The 18,327-nt window shown below is 48.8% G+C and overlaps 1 protein-coding gene across 1 annotated transcript in view; it reads left to right on the forward strand.

Annotated features, from left to right (window-relative positions):
- The window catches only part of crim1 (cysteine rich transmembrane BMP regulator 1 (chordin-like)), a 227,886-nt gene that overhangs the window by 202,481 nt on the left and 7,078 nt on the right, over positions 1-18,327 (forward strand). The window contains exons 13-16 of the mRNA XM_052011175.1: positions 1,933-2,154; positions 8,580-8,774; positions 10,288-10,416; positions 15,445-15,626. Of these exons, the coding sequence (XP_051867135.1) occupies positions 1,933-2,154; positions 8,580-8,774; positions 10,288-10,416; positions 15,445-15,626 (728 nt within the window). The remainder of the gene's footprint in view (positions 1-1,932; positions 2,155-8,579; positions 8,775-10,287; positions 10,417-15,444; positions 15,627-18,327) is intronic.

The raw sequence follows: 18,327 nt of genomic DNA on the forward strand, positions 1-18,327 counted from the left end.
GCAGGATTAGTGTAAATGGTTGGTTGATGATCAGCAGGGTCAGTGGGGAAGGGCCTGTTTCTGTGCTGTATCTCTCTATGACTCAAAGTGATGCGACATGGAGCTTGCTCTTGAAAAGACTGATGGAGGCAGAAACTCTTGCCAGATGGGGAAGCCACAGATTGTGTTCCAAGAACTGGGAAGTGGGATAAGTCCATGAGCAATGTGCTGAATGGCCACCTTCTGTAATGTAACTTCTATGAAATCCAACATGGAGACTGCAGCAATAGCTCTGAAGCCAATGCCAGCAAGGTGATCAGATCTGTGGGCTCACCAGTCATAATACAGCATGGAAACAGGCCCTTCAGCCCAAATGGTCCATGCCAACCAATTCATTTGCCTGCACTTGGCCCATATCCCTCTAAATCCCTCTTATCCATGTACCTGTCCAAGTGTATTTTAAATGTTGTTATTGTACCTGTGTCAACTACTTCCTCTGTCCATATATGCACCACCCTCTGGGTGAAGAAGTTGCTCCTGTTCAATCTTTCACCTCTCACCTTAAGCCTACGCCCTCTAGTTTTTAGTACCCCTTCCCTGGGAAAAAGATTGTGTGCGTTCAACCTATCTATACCCCTCATGATTTTATACACTTCTACAAGGTCATCTGAGGTTCCCAGCTCAAAATGGCAGCTTTGGTCATGCCTGGTTCTCAGGGCAAACGGAAGAGGCCTGTAAAGCCACGACAGAGGAATGTGGCCAACCCACCCAACTAGTCTTTGGCGACGTCTCTGCTCCACACAAGCTCCTCATATGTGAATTGCCACAGAGCTCGAAAACTCCTGCCTCATTCTTCACTGGGTTGCATCACCAGCTTAGATATATGTATGTTGGTAGCTTCCCCTTAAATGTATCAGTGTATTCACCGAACCATGGAATTGTTGCCCCACAGACGGAGAACATTTGGTCCATTAAGTCTGTTCTAGTTCCTGATGCAGCAATCCATTCTCCTGCTCTTTCTCTAGAACCCTGTTAATTATCAGTGCAGGCACGGTAGTGTAGTGATTAGTGTAACGCTATTACAGCGCCAGCGACCCAGGTTCAATTCCCGCCGCTGTCTGTAAGGAGTTTGTACATTCTCCCCGTGTCTGCATGGGTTTCCTCCGGCTGCTCTGATTTCCTCCCATATTCCAAAGACATACGGGTTAGGAAGTCGTGGGCATACTATGTTGGCGCCGGAAGCGCGGCGACACTTGTGGGCTGTCCCCCAGCACACTCTACGCAAAAGATGCATTTCACTGTGTGTTTCGATGTACATGTGACTAATAAAGAAATCTTATAAAGATATCTTATATCTTATTCTGCTACCTGTCAATCCAATTCCTTTTGAAGGCATCGATTGGCTCTGTTTCCAACATCCCTACAGAGGGCGAGTGTCAAATACCACCAATCTGCATAAAACAGAATTGCCCTCACATTTCCCCTTTATCTTTAGCTCAGAATGTTATATCTGTGTCTCCTGGTCCTTGAGCCATTGTATAATGGGAGCAGCTTCCCTCTATCCACTTTACTGGCCACCCCCCTCTCCTGTAATAAGGGGTTGAACCACGCTCTGGGTAAAGACATTTTCTTACACACTGGACTCCAGTTTAAGCATAGACAACATTTTATTAAACAGCAAAAACGAGCCGCTGGAGGAACTCAGTGGGTCGGGCAGCATCTGTGGAGGGAAAGGGGCAGTCGATGTTTTGAGTCGAGATCCCTCCAGCTGAAGGGTCTCGACCCGAAGCATCGGCTGCCCATTCCCTCCATAGATGATGCCCAACCCGCTGAGTTCCTCCAGCGGCTCGTTTCCTTGCTCCCAAGTTCCGGTATCTGCAGTCCCCTGTGTCTCCATGTCAGCTCGGGAGAAGCTCACTACCCCATCACTAACCTGTTGCCGATTGTAATCAGACGAGCCCCTTCAGCCTGTGACGCCCAGCAACAGGAGCAGACCCGGCTACTGCAAGAACGACGAGGGCGACATCTTCCTGGAGGCCGAGTCCTGGAAGCCGAACGTGTGCAGCAGCTGTATCTGCATGGAAGGCATCATCAGCTGCTACCCCGAGTCCTGCCCGGCTGTCACCTGCCCCCGGCCTGTGCTGCGGAAGGGCCAGTGCTGCCCCTACTGCATCGGTGAGTGACGGCGTGGAGTGGGGGGGGAGGTCAAAGGGAGGGCGGCTCTCTTCACCGCGAAGGGGACCTCCACCTTCTCCCTGGCTGCTCTTTGGAGTCGGAGCATGGAGCGCAGGTACTCGGTGACTCCTGCCACCGTCCTCCCTCGCCTCACTGACTGAGTGCCCTCCAACTCTGGGGTCACAGACCACACATACAAAGCCGTGTTTGTTGTCATCTGCACAGGTGCAATGAAAAACTTACCTACAGCAGCATCACAGGCACAGAGCGTCAGATACAAAACATTCACAAGAAAAACATAAATTAAACATCACAAGAAAAACATAAATTAAACATAACATACATAATTTTTACAAGAAAGAACACAATTTGAACAAAAAAAAGTACATTGTAGTGAAAAGTGGTCATAGTGTTGCTGTACTGTAGTGATTTGGGTTGTGCCGGTTGGTTCAAGACCCGAATGGTTGAAGGAAAGTAGCTGTTCTTGAACCTGGTGGTGTGGGACTTTAGGCTTCTGTACCTCCTGCCCAATGGTAGCTGAGAGAAGACAGCGTGGCCTGGATGGTGGGGATCTTTGATGACAGATGTTGCCTTCCTGAGGCAGTGCCACATGTAGATGCTCCTGATGGTGGGGAGGGACGTGCCCGTGATGTATTGGGCCGAGTCCACCACTCTCCGCAGCTTCCATAAAGTGTGTACGTTGCCAGCCACACAGCACCCGCCCACTCAGCTGCTGATTATGCTGATTCCTCATCTGTCAGGGAATACGAAGGGTTAGCCCAAATTTAGGGAAATTTGGAGCAGTTGTTGTTCCCGCACCTCCCAAACCCACCTCTCTAACATGGGGCCATAGAGCACGGAACAGGCCCTTTGGCCCACTCAGTCCGTGCCAACTGTCACCCATCCATTTTGACACCAATCCTGCCCTAACCCATTTTATTCCCCCGACATTCCCACCAATCACCTTAGGTTCTACTCACTATTTACACACTAGGGGGCAATTTACAGTGACCAATTAACCTGGCAACCCACGTGTCTTTGGGATGTGAGAGGAAGCACACAGTCACAAGGAGAACATGCCAACTCCACACAGACAGCACCGGAGGTCAGGATTGAATCTGAGTCTCTGGCATTGTGAAGCAGTGGCCCTACCAGCTGTGCCACTCTATTTAAGAGGATGCCGCCTTTATTGCCCTGTTTTGGTCGACGAGGGGGAGGTCTTGGGAATCCTTAGCTGACTCAGAGCAGTTTTTCATCGAATTGTTACGGCACAGAAGGAGGCGGCACAGTGGCGCAGCGCGCAGAGCCGCTGCCTCATGGCCTCAGAGATCCGGGTTCAATCCTGACCTGCGGTGCTGTCTGGGTGGAGTTTCCACATTCTTCCTGTTCCTGCCTGGGTTTCAGTGGATTCTCCAGTTTCCTCCTGCATCCCAAACAAAAACATGGGGGTTGGTAGGTTAATTGGACTCTGTAGAAAAAAACCCTGGTGTGTAGGTGAGTGATAGAATCTGGGGGGAGGTGATGAGAATGTGGGAGGATTTTTAAAAATGGGATTAATGTAGGATTGGTGTAAATGAATGATTGATGGTCGGCATGGACTTGGTGGGCCGAAGGACCTGCTTCTGGGCTATATCTGTAAGACTCTGAGGACGTTCAGTGCATCGAGTCTGTGCCACTCCATTTCCCTGCTCTGTCCCGAAATTCCTGCAAATTATACTCTCATTCCCTTTCGAAGGCGCTGATGGACTCAGTTGCCCCGCTTCTACAGGCACTAGGTATCCTCTGCTTTTTTCCTCAAAACTCCTCTTTTTTTACCCAAAATTTTAAGCCTCTAACCCCCCCCCGACCCTTGGGTCATTCGGAAAGATCCCACCTCCACCCCCCTCCCCACAACTCCCTCCATAATTATCCTCTCCAAACTGCTCACCATCTTGCCCATCTCCATCAACGGAGTCATACAGCAGAGGACCAGACCCTTCGGCTACCTGTGCCCCCACCTGTACCAAATCTCCGGGGAGATCAGCCCCAGCTTCAAAACCCCACCCCCTCACCCTTCCCCTGCAACTAATCTTTCTTCACTTTAAATCCACCCAAAATGAGAAGCACAAGAGGGGGACATAACTCTGGAGCCCACCTTTAGTCCAAAGGAACATCAGTACAAACAGCAGCCATCAAGTCCAAGCTGATGTGTTCGGTGCCTTTATTCTCTGAGTTACATGCCTCTCAGCACAGCTTTGGCAGCACCGACGATCCCAGTTTGGATGCGGATTTGCCACTGGTGCAGGACTGTGTCGATGGACTGGGGAGAACAACACGTTAGAGGGGACCAGTACCATAGCCCCTCTCCCAACCACAGGGCATCTGTTATCAGCACTTGTCAGTGCCAGAAGACAACACCTCTGAAGCCAGTCCCTAACGCTAGCGGTGGAAGCCCCAGCGTTTCAGTGTCGTTAGAAACACGTGTGTGTTGACACTATTAACAACAGTATAACAGAAGGCCAATGAGCTATTAGCATCTTCCCAAAAGAGTGCGAGGAGTGTTTCACTTTTCCCCAACTGCAGAAGCAAACTGGCCCTTAAGTTATGTGTAGCAATCCATATAATGCAGCGTTCCCCAGAAAATGCTTCTTTTTCATTCTGGTGACATTCCAGTGGAGATGACGTCAGTTTGGAATTTCCTCTCATGATGTTCAGCTTAACGAGGGTACTTTTACCAAGGGATTCAACCAGACCTCACCTTCATCCCGTTGGACATTAGTCCAGTAGTTCAACCACTGTGTGACCATCCCTTCTGCACTGTGACCACTCCCCCCACACTCTTGCCACCACATGTTCAGACCTGCACTGTGAGGGCTCTGTCTACTCTGCATGGTCCTCCACCTCTGCGCATTCTGACCCCACACATTGTTACCCTGCTCCATCCTTGGACCTCTGATGCTACTCACACTGCACCCTTGGAGCGCTGGTGCTACACACTGGACTTTGAACACACTGACCTCTCCTGTCCATGGTGCTCTTGCTCCCTCTAGTGGCGCTCTATAAACCAAAGGCATGAAGATCAGAGGAGCTAGATATATTAAGTCTCAGTAAATTCATGCAGGGATCATTTAATTTTTCTCAGTCATCTTATTTGTGGGAGATCTCCTGAGTTGTACAGATCTACGGTTCTGTTAGAATAGTACCAGTGCCAGACCACTAGCTAACAGCCTGGGGCATCCAGAGTCATAGCGTCAGACAACACAGTAACAGGGCCTTCGGCTCACCATGTCCATGTCAGCTATCAAATCCCCATCCGTATGCTTCTTAAATATTGTGGGTGTCTCCATCTCCGTCACTCTCAGGCAGCACGTTCCAAAGTCCAACCATTCCCCGGGTAAAAAAAAAGAGTTCTTCCTCAGACCCTCCTTACCCTATCTCTAATGTTCTCCAAGATTTAGACACCTCTGCTATGGGAAAATATTTATTACTACTCCCTATCTGTGCCACTCATAATTTTATGTTGTTCTATCAGGTTTTCCCCTCAGTATCCTTTGCTCCAAGGGAAATAAATGCAATCTAAATACAATCAATACAATTATGTCCTCATAACTGAAACACTTCATTCCCAGTCAATATCCTGGTGAATATCCTCTGCATCTTCTCTTGTGCAATCACGTCCTTTAGATAGTGTAGCAACCAGAACTGCATACCATATGTCCATCTGATTGCATTTCGCACAAGCCAATATTCTGAGCACTCCCCCACAGCTCAGTATCAGCAGCAGTGACTGCAAAGCTGCCAGGTTGTCACGAGAGTCCATCCAGATCACTGATGTTCATCTAAGGAAAGAAAAGTTGCCGCCTTTACTTGGTCTGAACATGACTTGAGACTGACACCATTATGATTAACTTTTGGCTGGTCTCTGCAGAAGCCCAGCCTGAACTACAGCGCAGTACAGGCCCTTCGGCCCACAATGTTGTGCCGATATTTTATCCTTCCCTCCCACATAGCCCCCCATTTCTCTATCATTCATGTGTCTATCTAAGAGTCTCTTAAATGTCCCTAATGTATCTGCCCCCACAACCTTTACTTGCAGCGTGTTCCACGCATCCACCACTCTGTGTAAAAAAACTTACCCCGACATCCCCCTTATATCTTTCTCCAATCACCTTAAAATTATGTCCCCTCGTGTTAGCCATTGTAGCCCTGGGGATAAGTTCTCTGACTGTCCACTCGATTTATGCCTCTTATCATCTTGTACACCTCTATCAAGTCACCTCTCATCCTCCTTCTCTCCAAAGAGAAAAGCCCCAACTCACTCAACCTGTCCTCATAAGACATGTTTTCCAATCCAGGCAGCATCCTGGTACATCTCCACCTGCCAGAGCTATGTACTGTATTGTACCAACCCCCTATTGAGAGATGGGTCACTGTCACTTCTTCTGTGGCCACAGATGGGTTACTAATGCCAACGGTGCTCAGAGACCATGAAGCCGGTCTGTTAACAGTTTGTTAATATAAAGGAGTTGGGACATTATGTTGCAGTTGAATAAGTAACTGGTGAGGCCTCACTTGGAGTACTGTGTACAGTTTTGGTTGCCCTGTTATAGGTAAGATGTGGTTAAACTGGAAAGAGTACAGAAAAGATTTACAAGGATGTTGCCAGGACTAGAGGGCTTGAGTCAGAGGGGGAGGTTGGCCAGGCTAGGTCTTTATTCCTTCGAATGCAGGAGAATGAGGGGTGACCTTACAGAGGCATTTAAAATTATGAGAGGCATAGATAAGGTGGATGGTAATAGTCCTTTCCCTAGGCTAGGGGAGTCCAAAACTAGGGGGCATAGGCAGGGTGAGAGGGGAAAGATTTAAAGGGGACCTGAGGGGATGGTGAGTACATGGAACGAGCCGCCAGAGGAAGTGGTTGAGGTAGGTACAATAGTGTCATTGAAGAAACACTTGGATAGGTAGATGGAGGGGTGAGGCTTAGAGGGATATGAGCCGAACGCAGGAAATTGGGACTAGCCTGGTGGGCACTGTGGTCGGCATGGACTGGTTGGGCTGAAGGGCCTGTATCTGTGCTGTATGACTCTATGTTGGTACAGAAGCTGCAACAGCTGCTAGAGAGAGGAAGAAAAAGTAACTGGTTAGCACCCTGTCCACCAGTCTTCCTCCCTGTGCCAGTTCTACACGGCTGCAGTGTGCACCGCCTACAAATGCACCGTGGATGTACAAATGCACTTTCAAACCATCTAGCAGGACAAGGGCAGCAGATGCTTGGGAACACCGCCATGCACGGGCTCCCCTTCCAAGTTGCACACCATCCTGGCTCAGAAATATATCGTCACTCATTCATTGTCACTGGGTGTAGATCTTGGAACTCCTTCCCCAGAAGCGCTGTGGGATTACCTTCACCTGAGGGACTACACACATTCAAGGAGGTGGCTCACAGGGGAAATTGGGGATGGGGCAATAAATGCTGGCCTTAAAAATGATGCCCGTATCCCACTGGAGAATATTAAAAAGAGGGACTCCCTTGCTCTGCAAAGCAGGATTTAAATCATTAAAATGTCCCTTAAATTACCAGTATTTGCTCTCATAAGCACCAAGCAAAGTGAGCGCATGCAACTGGTGGCGCTGCCACCTCACAGCTCCAGCATCCTTGGTTCGATCCTGACCTCTGGTGCTGTCTGTGTGGAGCTTTCACGTTCTCCCTGTGACCGCGTGGATTTCGGGTGCTCCCGTTTCCCCTCCCCCCACCCTGAAGACGTGCGGCTTGGTGGGTCAGTTGGCCATTGATAATTGCCCCTGGCGTGTAGGTGAGTGGTGGAGTCAGGAGGAGAGTCGGTGGGGATGTGCAAAGAGTAAATGAGTTAGGGGCGGATGAGTGCAAACATGGATGCTAAACGGTTGACGTGGACTTGATGGGTCGAAGGGCCTTCTTCTGTGCTGTTTCTCTCTGTGACTGTGCAGGACATGCATTGAGAGGGGGGAGGTTTGAAGGAAATGTTGGGGCAAAGTTTTTTACGCAGAGCGTGGTGGGTGCCTGGAACGGGCTGCCAGGGGTGCTAAGTGGAAGCAGATACGATAGTGGTGTTTAAGAGGCTGTTAGAATATGAATATGCAGGGAGTTGAGGGATATGGATCATGTGCAGGCAGAAGGGATTTAGTTTAACTCAGTGCAGACATCATGGGCCAAAGGGCCTGTTTCCGTGCTGTGCCTCTCTACGGCTCTAAGCTCTGTCAGTAGGCAGCAAGCACTACGGATCTAAGCTGGCAGGAAAGAAAACGGACAGCAGAGCCAAAGGATCAGCTGTGGTAGTTTTTGTTCTGTAGAGAATTCATCTTGAAGCTGCCTGATGGACTGGCCCACTGCAGGAGGGATAGAACAACCATGGCGGCACACCTAACGTGGCCCTGTTTTGTTCCTTGTATTCCCCTCTCTGCCACAGAGGAGACCATCCCGAGCAAAGTGGTGTGTCACTTCAATGAGAAGACCTACTCGGATGAGGAGCGATGGGACATCGATAGCTGCACCCACTGTTACTGCCTCCAGGGCCAGACCCTTTGCTCGACGGTCAGCTGCCCACCCCTCCCCTGCCTGGAGCCGGTCTACATGGAGGGCAGCTGCTGCCCCGTGTGTCCAGGTAAACGGAGATTGCCTGCGTTGACTGGAGATTGCACCCGCCTTCACCACTGCTCCTTTCTAAAGTGCACGGGGAACACAAAGAGTGGAACACTTCAACGAAACACAGAAAGTTAGCAGGCGGGTGCAGTAAGCAGTTAAGTGGCATAATGGCCTTTACTGCAAGGGGGTTGGAGTTTAGAGACAGAGGATAAGATTTCTTTATTAGTCACATGTACATCGAAACACAGAGTGAAATGCATCTTTTACGTAGAGTGTTCTGGGGGCAGCCCGCAAGTGTCGCCACACTTCCAGCGCCAACATAGCACGCCCACAGCTCCTAACCTGTACGTCTTTGGAATGTGGGAGGAAACCGGAGCACCCGGAGGAAACCCACGCAGACACAGGGAGAACGTACAAACTCCTTACAGACAGCGGCGGGAATTGAACCCAGGTCACTGGCGCTGTAATAGCGTTACGCTAACTGCTACACTACAAAGTCAAAGTCAAGTTTATCGTCAAGTACACGTTTGCACAGGTGCAATGAAAAACTTACTTGCAGCAGCATCACAGGCACATAGCATCAGATAAGCAGCAATCACTAGAAAAAAACATAAATTAAACATATACACAATTTTTACAAGAAAGAACACAATTAGAACAGAAAGGAACATAGAAAAACAAAGTCCATTCTTGTACAAAGTGGTCAAACTGGTCATAATCTTGCTATACTGAGGTAGTGATTAAGGTTGTACAGGTCGGTTCAAGAACCGAATGGTTGAAGGGAGCTACAGGGTGTTGATGAGGCCACACTTGGAGCACTGTGCACAGTTTTGATCCCCCTGGGCAGGCATGGTAGTGTAGCAGTTAGCGTAACACTATTACAGCGCCAGAGACCCGAGTTCAATTCCGGCCGCTGTCTGTAAGGAGTTTGTACGTTCTCCCTGTGTGTCTGCGTGGGTTTCATCCGGGTGCTCCGGTTTCCTCCCACATCCCAAAGACGTACGGGTTAGGACGCTGTGGGTATGCTATGTTGGCACCGGAAGCATGGCGACACTTGCGGGCTGCCCCCAGAACACTCAACGCAAAAGATGTATTTCACTGTATGTTTCGATGTACATGTGACTAATAAAGACATTGTATCTCTTATTTAAGTAAGAAGACGCTAGTAGTGGAGTCAGTCCTGAAGAAATTCACATAGTTCATTCCTGGGAGGAGAGAGTTGCCTAATCATGAATAACTAAAAGAATTAGATCTGTTAGAAGAATTAGGGTGATCTATTGAAACGTATAAAATCTAAAAAGGCATACCAGGGTGGACATTGAGATGTTTCCACTATGGGAGAATCTCAGCCGAGGGGACGGTGTAATTGATATCCATGGAGTCAGAGGTTCTCTGTAAGCCCCAGTGACCAGTGTTACAGGACAGCATAGAATTGTTCCATGCGATGTTCCTGACAGACCCAGCAGTGACTACCCAACCACCGAGGAACAGTCCTTCCCAGATCTTTCACTGCTCTCTCCATCTCTCTGCAGACTTGTACCTGCCAGAACCGACCAACATTCCCATTGAAAAGTTCGACCAGAGAGGAGAGATTGAGGTGGAAGCACCTTTCTGGCCGACTCCCAGTGGGAACGAAATTCCTGCTCACCTCCGGGACGACGGTAAATGAGGTGGCACTTCACACCCCTGACACACGGGCTTCCAGTGCGCTCTCTGACCCACTGCACTTCACACCCCTGACACACGGGCTTCCAGTGCGTTCCCTGACCCATTCACTTCACACCCCTGACACACGGGCTTCCAGTGCATTCCCTGACCCACTGCACTTCACACCCCTGACACGGGCTTCCAGTGCGCTCTCTGACCCACTGCACTTCACACCCCTGACACACGGGCTTCCAGTGCATTCCCTGACCCACTGCACTTCACACCCCTGACACATGGGCTTCCAGTGCGCTCTCTCACCCACTGCACTTCACACCCCTGACACACGGGCTTCCAGTGCGCTCTCTGACCCACTGCACTTCACAACCCTGACACGGGCTTCCAGTGCGCTCTCTGACCCACTGCACTTCACACCCCTGACACACGGGCTTCCAGTGCGTTCCCTGACCCACTGCACTTCACAGCCCCGACACACAGGCTTCCAGTGCATTCCCTGACCCACTGCACTTCACACCCCTGACACACGGGCTTCCAGTGCGTTCCCTGACCCACTGCACTTCACACCCCTGACACACGGACTTCCAGTGCGCTCTCTGACCCACTACACTTCACACCCCTGACACACGGGCTTCCAGTGCGTTCTCTGACCCACTGCATTTCAATCGGATTGATGTTGCCGTTAAATTTCCTCTCAGCGCCTGGTTTCTGATGTAATGACCAGTCAATACAGCTTTGTGTTTCCCAAGGTTGTCTGTTCTGTTGTAGATCACCAAGTAATTGGTAATTGGTTTATTATCGTTGCATGTACCGACATACAGTGAAGAACTTTCTTTTGTATGCCATCCAGGCAGAATATAGTGTTACAGTTACAGAGAAAGTACAGTGCAGGTAGACAAATAAGGTGCAAGGGCCATGGCGAGGTAGACTGAGAGATCAAGAGTTCTTCTTTATCGTACAAGAGGTCCATTCAAGAGTCTTATAACAGTGGGGCAGAAGCTGTCCTTGAGCCTGGTGATACGTTTCTCAAGCTTTTGGTTCTTCTGCCCAACAGGAGAGGGGAGAAGAGAGAAAGACCGGGGTGGGAGAGGTCCTTGATTATGTTGGCTGCTTTCCCGAGGTAGCAGGAAGTGTAAACAGAGTCATTGGAATGGAGGCTGGTTTCCGTGATAGACTGGGCTGTGTCCACAACCCTCTGCATTTTCTTGCGGTCCTGGGCAGAACAGGTGCCATACCAAGCTGTGATGTATCCGGATAGAATGCTCTCTATAAGTGGTCTTGCCTCTGAATTATAAGCTTGTGTGTTTAAGTTCCAATCCATTGACTTCGGCATGAAAATCTCGGTTGACTACCCCCACCCGCACCATTTCCACCCCAGTGCAGTGCCGAGGGAGTGCAGCTCCTCCTCGAGCTGCTGCCATTCAGATGAGACATCAAACTGAGGCCATGTGTGCTCTCTCTGGAAGGTGGTAGAGAATTATTATCCATCAAGCTACACCACAAACATTGCTACTTGTGGCTTAAATCCCTCCTGCACTCCCCAGATGTTTCAAGGGCTGTGTGGTTTGTACCACCCACTTCCGTTGTGTACACTGTGAGTGATTGCATGATGCACACACTATGTATTGGCCACAGCAGGGTACGACTGCTCACACGTCAATCTTTGTCACCATTCTTTGTTGATCACTGAATTCCTCTATTTTGACCCCACCTCCTAGCTGTTGAGGTGGGGCACAGTTTCACAAAGGTCCATTGGCCTGGACTGCCCTGGTGGATGCCTCAACCCCTGATGGTGAGCACCATTGGGCTGCTTGAGTGCAGCGATATCGCAGCCCAGTCCATCTTGGCCGCATCCCTGCACGGCCCAGGACGGTGACCTGCAGCACCATCCTACCCACTGCAGGCCCAGACGTTACCCAGGTAACGTCATGGAAGAAGGACATGCATTTCTGCAGCACCTTTCACATCCCAGTGCTTTCAACCAAGTGAGTGCGGCCTCCTGTACGTTGCTGAGGCCCGACGCAGACTGGGCGACCGCTTCGTCGAGCACCTTTGCTCCGTCCACCGAAACAGCCAGGACCTCCTGGGGGCCACCCACTTCAATTCCACATCCCACTCCCATACTGACATGTCTATCCACGGCCTCCTCTACTGCCATGTTGAGGCCAGATGCAGGTTGGAGGAACAACACCTCATATCCCACCTTGGCAGTCTCCAACCTGATGGCCTCAACATCGATTTCTCTAACTTCTGGTAACCCCACCCCTTTTTCTTCCTCCCCCCACTCCTTTTTCTTCCCTTATTCCTGTGGCTCCCTTCCCCTGCCTTGATGACCTGCCCATCTCCTCTCCTCCCCTCCTCCATCCTTGATTCCATGGTCCACTGCCCTCTCCTACCGGATTCCACCTCCTTCAGCCCTTTGCCTCTTCTACCTATCACCTCTCAGCTTATTACATCTTCTCCCCCACCCACCTACCTTCCCCCTCTCACCTGGACTCAGCTACTTACGTGTGCTCCTCCCCCTCCCCCCACCTTCATATTCTGGCTTCTGCCCTCTTCCTTTCCGGTCCTGATGAAGGGTCTCGGCCCAAAACGTCGACTGTTTATTTCTCTCCATAGATGCTGCCTGACCTGCTGAGTATTTGGAAGCACATGATAAAATAGGCCAAAGTCAGCATGGTTTTCTTAAGGGGAGATCTTGCCTGACCAATCTGTTGGAATCCTTTGAGGAAGTAACAAGCAGGATAGACAAAGGAGAGTCAGTGGATGTTGTAACTTGGATTTTCAGAAGGCCTTTGACAAGGTGTCATACATGAGGCTGCTAAACAAGATAGGAGCCCATGGTATTACAGGAAAGGTACTAGCATGGATAGAAGATTGGCTGACTGGCAGAAGGCAAAGAGTGGGAATAACGGGGGCCTTTTCTGGTTGGTTGCTAGTGACTAGTGGTGTTCTCCAGTGATCAGTGTTGGATCCGCTACTTTTCATGTTATATGTTAATGATCTAGATGGCGGAATTGATGGTTTTGTGGCCAAGTCTGCGGACGATACAAAGATAGGTGGAGGGGCAGGTAGTGTTGAGGAAGCAGGGATTCGGCAGAAGGACTTGGACGGGTTGGGAGAATGGGCAAAGAAGTGGCAGATGGAACACAGCGTAGGGAAGTGTATGGTCATGCAATTTGGTAGAAGGAATAAAGGCACAGGCTATTTTCTAAACGGGGAGAGAATTCAGAAATTGGAGGTGCAAAGGGACTTGAGAGTCCTAGTGCAGGATTCCCTAAAGGTTAACTCGCAGGTTGAGTCGGTAGTAAGGAAGGCAAATGCAATGTTAGCATTCATTTCGAGAGGACTAGAGTATAAAAGCAAGGATGTAATGCTGAAGCTTTATAAGGCGTTGGTCAGACCACATTTAGAGTACTGTGAATGGTTTTGGGACCCATATCTAAGGAGGGATGTGCTGGCATTAGAAAGAGTCCAGAGGAGGTTTATGAGAATGATCCCGGGAATGAAAGGGTTAACGTACGAGGAGTGTTTTATGGCTCTGGGCCTGTATTTACTGGAGTATGGAAAGATAAGGGGGTATCTTATTGAAACCCACCGAATATTGAAAGGCCTGGATAGAGTGGACGTGGAGAGGATGTTTCCAGTAGTGGGAGAGTCTAGGACCAGAGGACACAGCCTCAGAATAGACGGACGTCCCTCAAGAACAGAAATGAGGAGGAATTTCTTTAGCCAGAGGGTGGGGAATCTATGGAATTCATTGCCACAGACGGCTGTGGAGGCCAAGTCATTGGGTATATTTAAAGCGGAGGTTGATAGGTTCTTGATTAGTAAGGGCGCCAAAGGTTATGGGGAGAAGGCAGGAGAATGGGGTTTAGAGGGAAAAATAAATCAGCCATGATTGAATGGCGGAGCAGACTCAATGGGTTGAATGGCCTAATTCTGCTCCTGTGTCTTATGGTCTTATGTAAGATGAACAATGAAAGATGAACTCTTGATCTCCCAATCTACTTGTCGTGGCCATTCCATTTCATGGGCTTGCACTGCACTTTCTTTGTAACTGCAACACTGTTTTTTTCTTTTTACTACCTTGATGTAATTACGTATGGCATGATCAGTCTAGACGGCACGCAGCACAAGAGCTTTTCATTGGTACATGTAAGGATAATAAACCAATACCAACACCATTACCTTTCTCTCTCCTCTGCCCTCATTCATAGAACAGTACAGCACAGGAACGGGCTCTTCATCCCACAATTTTGTGCTGAACTAATTAAATTAGTAGTTAAACGCCTAACTAAACTAATCCGTTCATCCTACACAGTGGTCCATATCCCTCCATTCCCTGCACATTCATGTACCTATCTAAAAGCCTCTTAAACACCTCTATCATACTTGCCTCCACTACCACCCCGGAACCACATTCTGGGCACCCACCATTCTCTGTGTAAAAAAACTTGCCCCATGCATCTCCTTTGAACTTCGCCCCTGCATGCCCTCTAGTATTAGATTGTTTGACCCTGGGATAAAGATACCAGCCATCTCCTCTATCTATGCCTCTCATAATCTGTCAGGTCTCCCCTCAGCCTCCGTCGCTCCAGAGAAAACAACCCAAGTTTGTTCAACCTCTCCCTGTAGAATTCACCTCCTGCTGTTTATAGGCATGATGGGGAAGCATTAGCCACCCTCTCTCATGCGGCGCCTACACCATCTGTGTCATCTGGACTCTCTTGGTCTCAACCCAATCAGAGACACTCGCTTTGTTTTCTCTACCCCTCCCCCCTTCCCTGAAACATTCACTCTGTATCCCCCTCCACACCTGCTGCCTGACCTGCTGAGTGTTTCCAGCATTCTCTGTCTCTATTTAATACTGCTTCTCTGCATTTGAAATTTATTCCTCCAGAAATTTAAAATGAGCATTGAAGTAGTTGTACCCCGCTGCGAGCTGGCACCCGATTGGTTTCTCCGCCTCAGTCTCCTTGGCAGCCCGCCCTAGTAACAAGGCCTTCTCTCTGCCCCTCCCACAGAGAACCTCCGTGTGAACGCCATCGGTGGAGACTACCCGCGGTACAATGAAGACTCTGCCATGCACTCGGTGGCGTGGGTAGCAGTGCCTGTTATGATTGCCCTCATTCTCGTCATCGCTCTTCTGCTGGTCAACCAGAAGAAGCAGTGGATCCCCGTACCCTGTTACAGAGCTCCTACAAAGGTGAGACATCCTTGACAAATGTCTTTCTGCAGGCGTAGAACTTACAACAGTACAGCACAGAAACAGGCCCTTTGGCCCACTATGTTGTGCTGTACTAATTAAGCTAATGACACCCAATGCCTTCTGGCTGCACATGGTCCATGTCCCTCCACTCTCTGCAATATTCATGTGCCTATCTAAGAGCCTCTATATCACCTCTGTTGTATCTGCCTCCACCACCATCCCTGGCATCCCAGGCACCCACCACTCTCTGTGTAAAAAAACTTGCCCCGCACATTTCCATTGAACTTTCCCCCTCTCACCTTCTCAATTCATGATTGAGGTAAAGGACCAGAGGTTCCGTAGCACTTACGTGCACCCGGCAATGGGATTTCTGTGAAATAATGTGTGCCTCCTTAGTGGAACAGCAAATGGATTTAAAAGGAGACCTGAGGGGCAACTTCTTCATGCAAAAGGTGGTGCATATGTGGAGCGAGCTGCCAGAGGAAGTGGTTGAGGCAGGGACAATAATAATAGTTAAAAGGCACTTGGACAAGTACATGGATAGGAAAAGTTTAGAGGGGTAGGGGCCAAATCTGGGCAAATGGGAGTAGCTTAGATGGACATCTTAGTCAGCATGGACAGGTTGGGCTGAAGGGCCTGTTTCTGTGCTATATTACTCTAAGTCTCTATGACTCTAACGGCATATGTCCCTTGTCACGCTTGAGGAACAGATGATTGAGTAAGAGGTGCCAAAAAGAGAGAGAACTGGAGCAGGAGGGAAACTTAAGGTTACATAGTGATTAAGTTGCTGAATTAGCAATCCAGAGAGCCAGACCCATGATCCAAATGTGTAAGTTCAAATCCCACTACAACAGCTGGGGTATTTAAATTCAGTAACTATCTATAAGTATTGGTGACCACGCAAGCACCAGATTGTTGTTAAAACCCATCTGGTTCTTAAGTGAGGAATGTCATACTCTGGCAATGTTATAATCTCACCATTACAATATTAGTTTTGCAATTACTTTATTGCACCTTCTCCAATGCCTTAATATCCCTTTTACTTGTACTACTCAGACTGGAACTAAGCATACGTTGGTTCTGTGCAAGTTTAATGTTACTTTTCATCTAAGGTCAACAAACTGAAACGATAAATCTGTTTCTCTCTCTGCAGATGTTCCCTGACCTACCAAGTATCTGTTTCTATTTAACTACCCTTCTATTCCTCCAGAAGACATTATTAATAAGTGATCCAGACGGCCAGTACTATGGTTGAACTCATTACTGTCCCCTGAACTGGCCATTCAGTTCAAAGGCAATTAACATAAGGAATAGAATTAAATAAGAGCAGGAGAGGGTCTTCTGTTCCCTCAAGCCTGCCCTGCCATTCAATATGATCGTGGCTGATCTGCATTGGGCCTCACCTCCTGTTCTGATTCAGATCACCATAGCCCCTCCATTCTCCATTCTTTCAAAGTTGATCTACTTCCCCTTTAAATACCCACAGTAATCCAGCCTCCACAACTTGCTGGGGTAAATGACTCCAGACATTCACCACCCTCTGCAGGAAGAAGTTTCCACGCACCTCAGTTTTAAATGACCACCCCTTAATCTAGTAACTGTGTCCCCCCCCCACCCCCCGTTCGAGTTTCTCTTATCAGTGGAATCAGCCTGATATCTAATTTGCTATGCCCTCTGATATGTTTCATGGAGATCACCACTCATTTTCTAAACTCCAAAGAATACAGATTAAATTTCTTTAGCTGTTGAAAGGACAACTCTTTGTCATCTATATCAGTGATTTGGATGAGAATGTACAAGGCATGGTTAGTATGTTTGCAGATGACACTAAAATAGGTGGTCAAGGTTATCAGTGAAAAAGTGGTCAGTGAAAAAGGTTATCAAGATTTACAGAGGGATTTTGATCAACTACGTCAGTGGGCCGAGGAATGGCAAATGTAGTTTAATTTAGATGTGCGAGGTGTTGCATTTTGGGAAGATAAATGAGGGTAGGACTTTCACAGTGAACAATAGGGCCCTGGGCAGTGTTGTGGAACAGAGGGACCTTGGAATACAAGTACGTGGTTCCCTAAAAATGCCATCACAGGTCAACAGGGTGGTAAAGAAGGCTTTTGGCACGCTGGCCTTCATCAGTCAGGGTAATGAGTGTAGAAGTTGGGATATTATGTTGCAGTTGTGCAATTGTGTTCAGCTTCAGTCACCCTGCTATAGGAAAGATGCCAGTAAGCTGGAAAGAGTGCGGAGGATGTTGCCAGGACTCGAGGGACGGGGTTATGGAGAGAGGTTGAGCAGGCTGGGACTTTATTATTGGAGATCAGGAGAATGTGGGGTGATCTTATAGAGGGGCGTAGATAGGGTGAATGTACACAATTTTTATCCCAGGGTTGGGGAATCAAGAACTAGAGGGCATAGGTTTAGGGTGAGAGGAGAGAGATTTAATCTGAGGGGCAACTTTTTCACCTAGAGGGTGGTCCATATATGGAATGAGCTGCCAGAGGAAGTGGTTGAGGCAGGTACATTAACAACATTTAGAAGGCACTTGGACACATACATGGATAGGAAAGGTTTAGAGGGATGTGGGCCAAATGCGGGCAAATGGGACCAGCTTAGATGGGAATCTTGGTCGGCATGGACCATTTGGGCCAAAGGGCCATTTCCATGCTGTATGACTCTCTGACTCTCCCTCACTCATGTCATG

Source organism: Pristis pectinata, chromosome 3, assembly GCF_009764475.1.
Source record: "Pristis pectinata isolate sPriPec2 chromosome 3, sPriPec2.1.pri, whole genome shotgun sequence".
In the NCBI taxonomy this organism is placed as follows: domain Eukaryota; kingdom Metazoa; phylum Chordata; class Chondrichthyes; order Rhinopristiformes; family Pristidae; genus Pristis; species Pristis pectinata.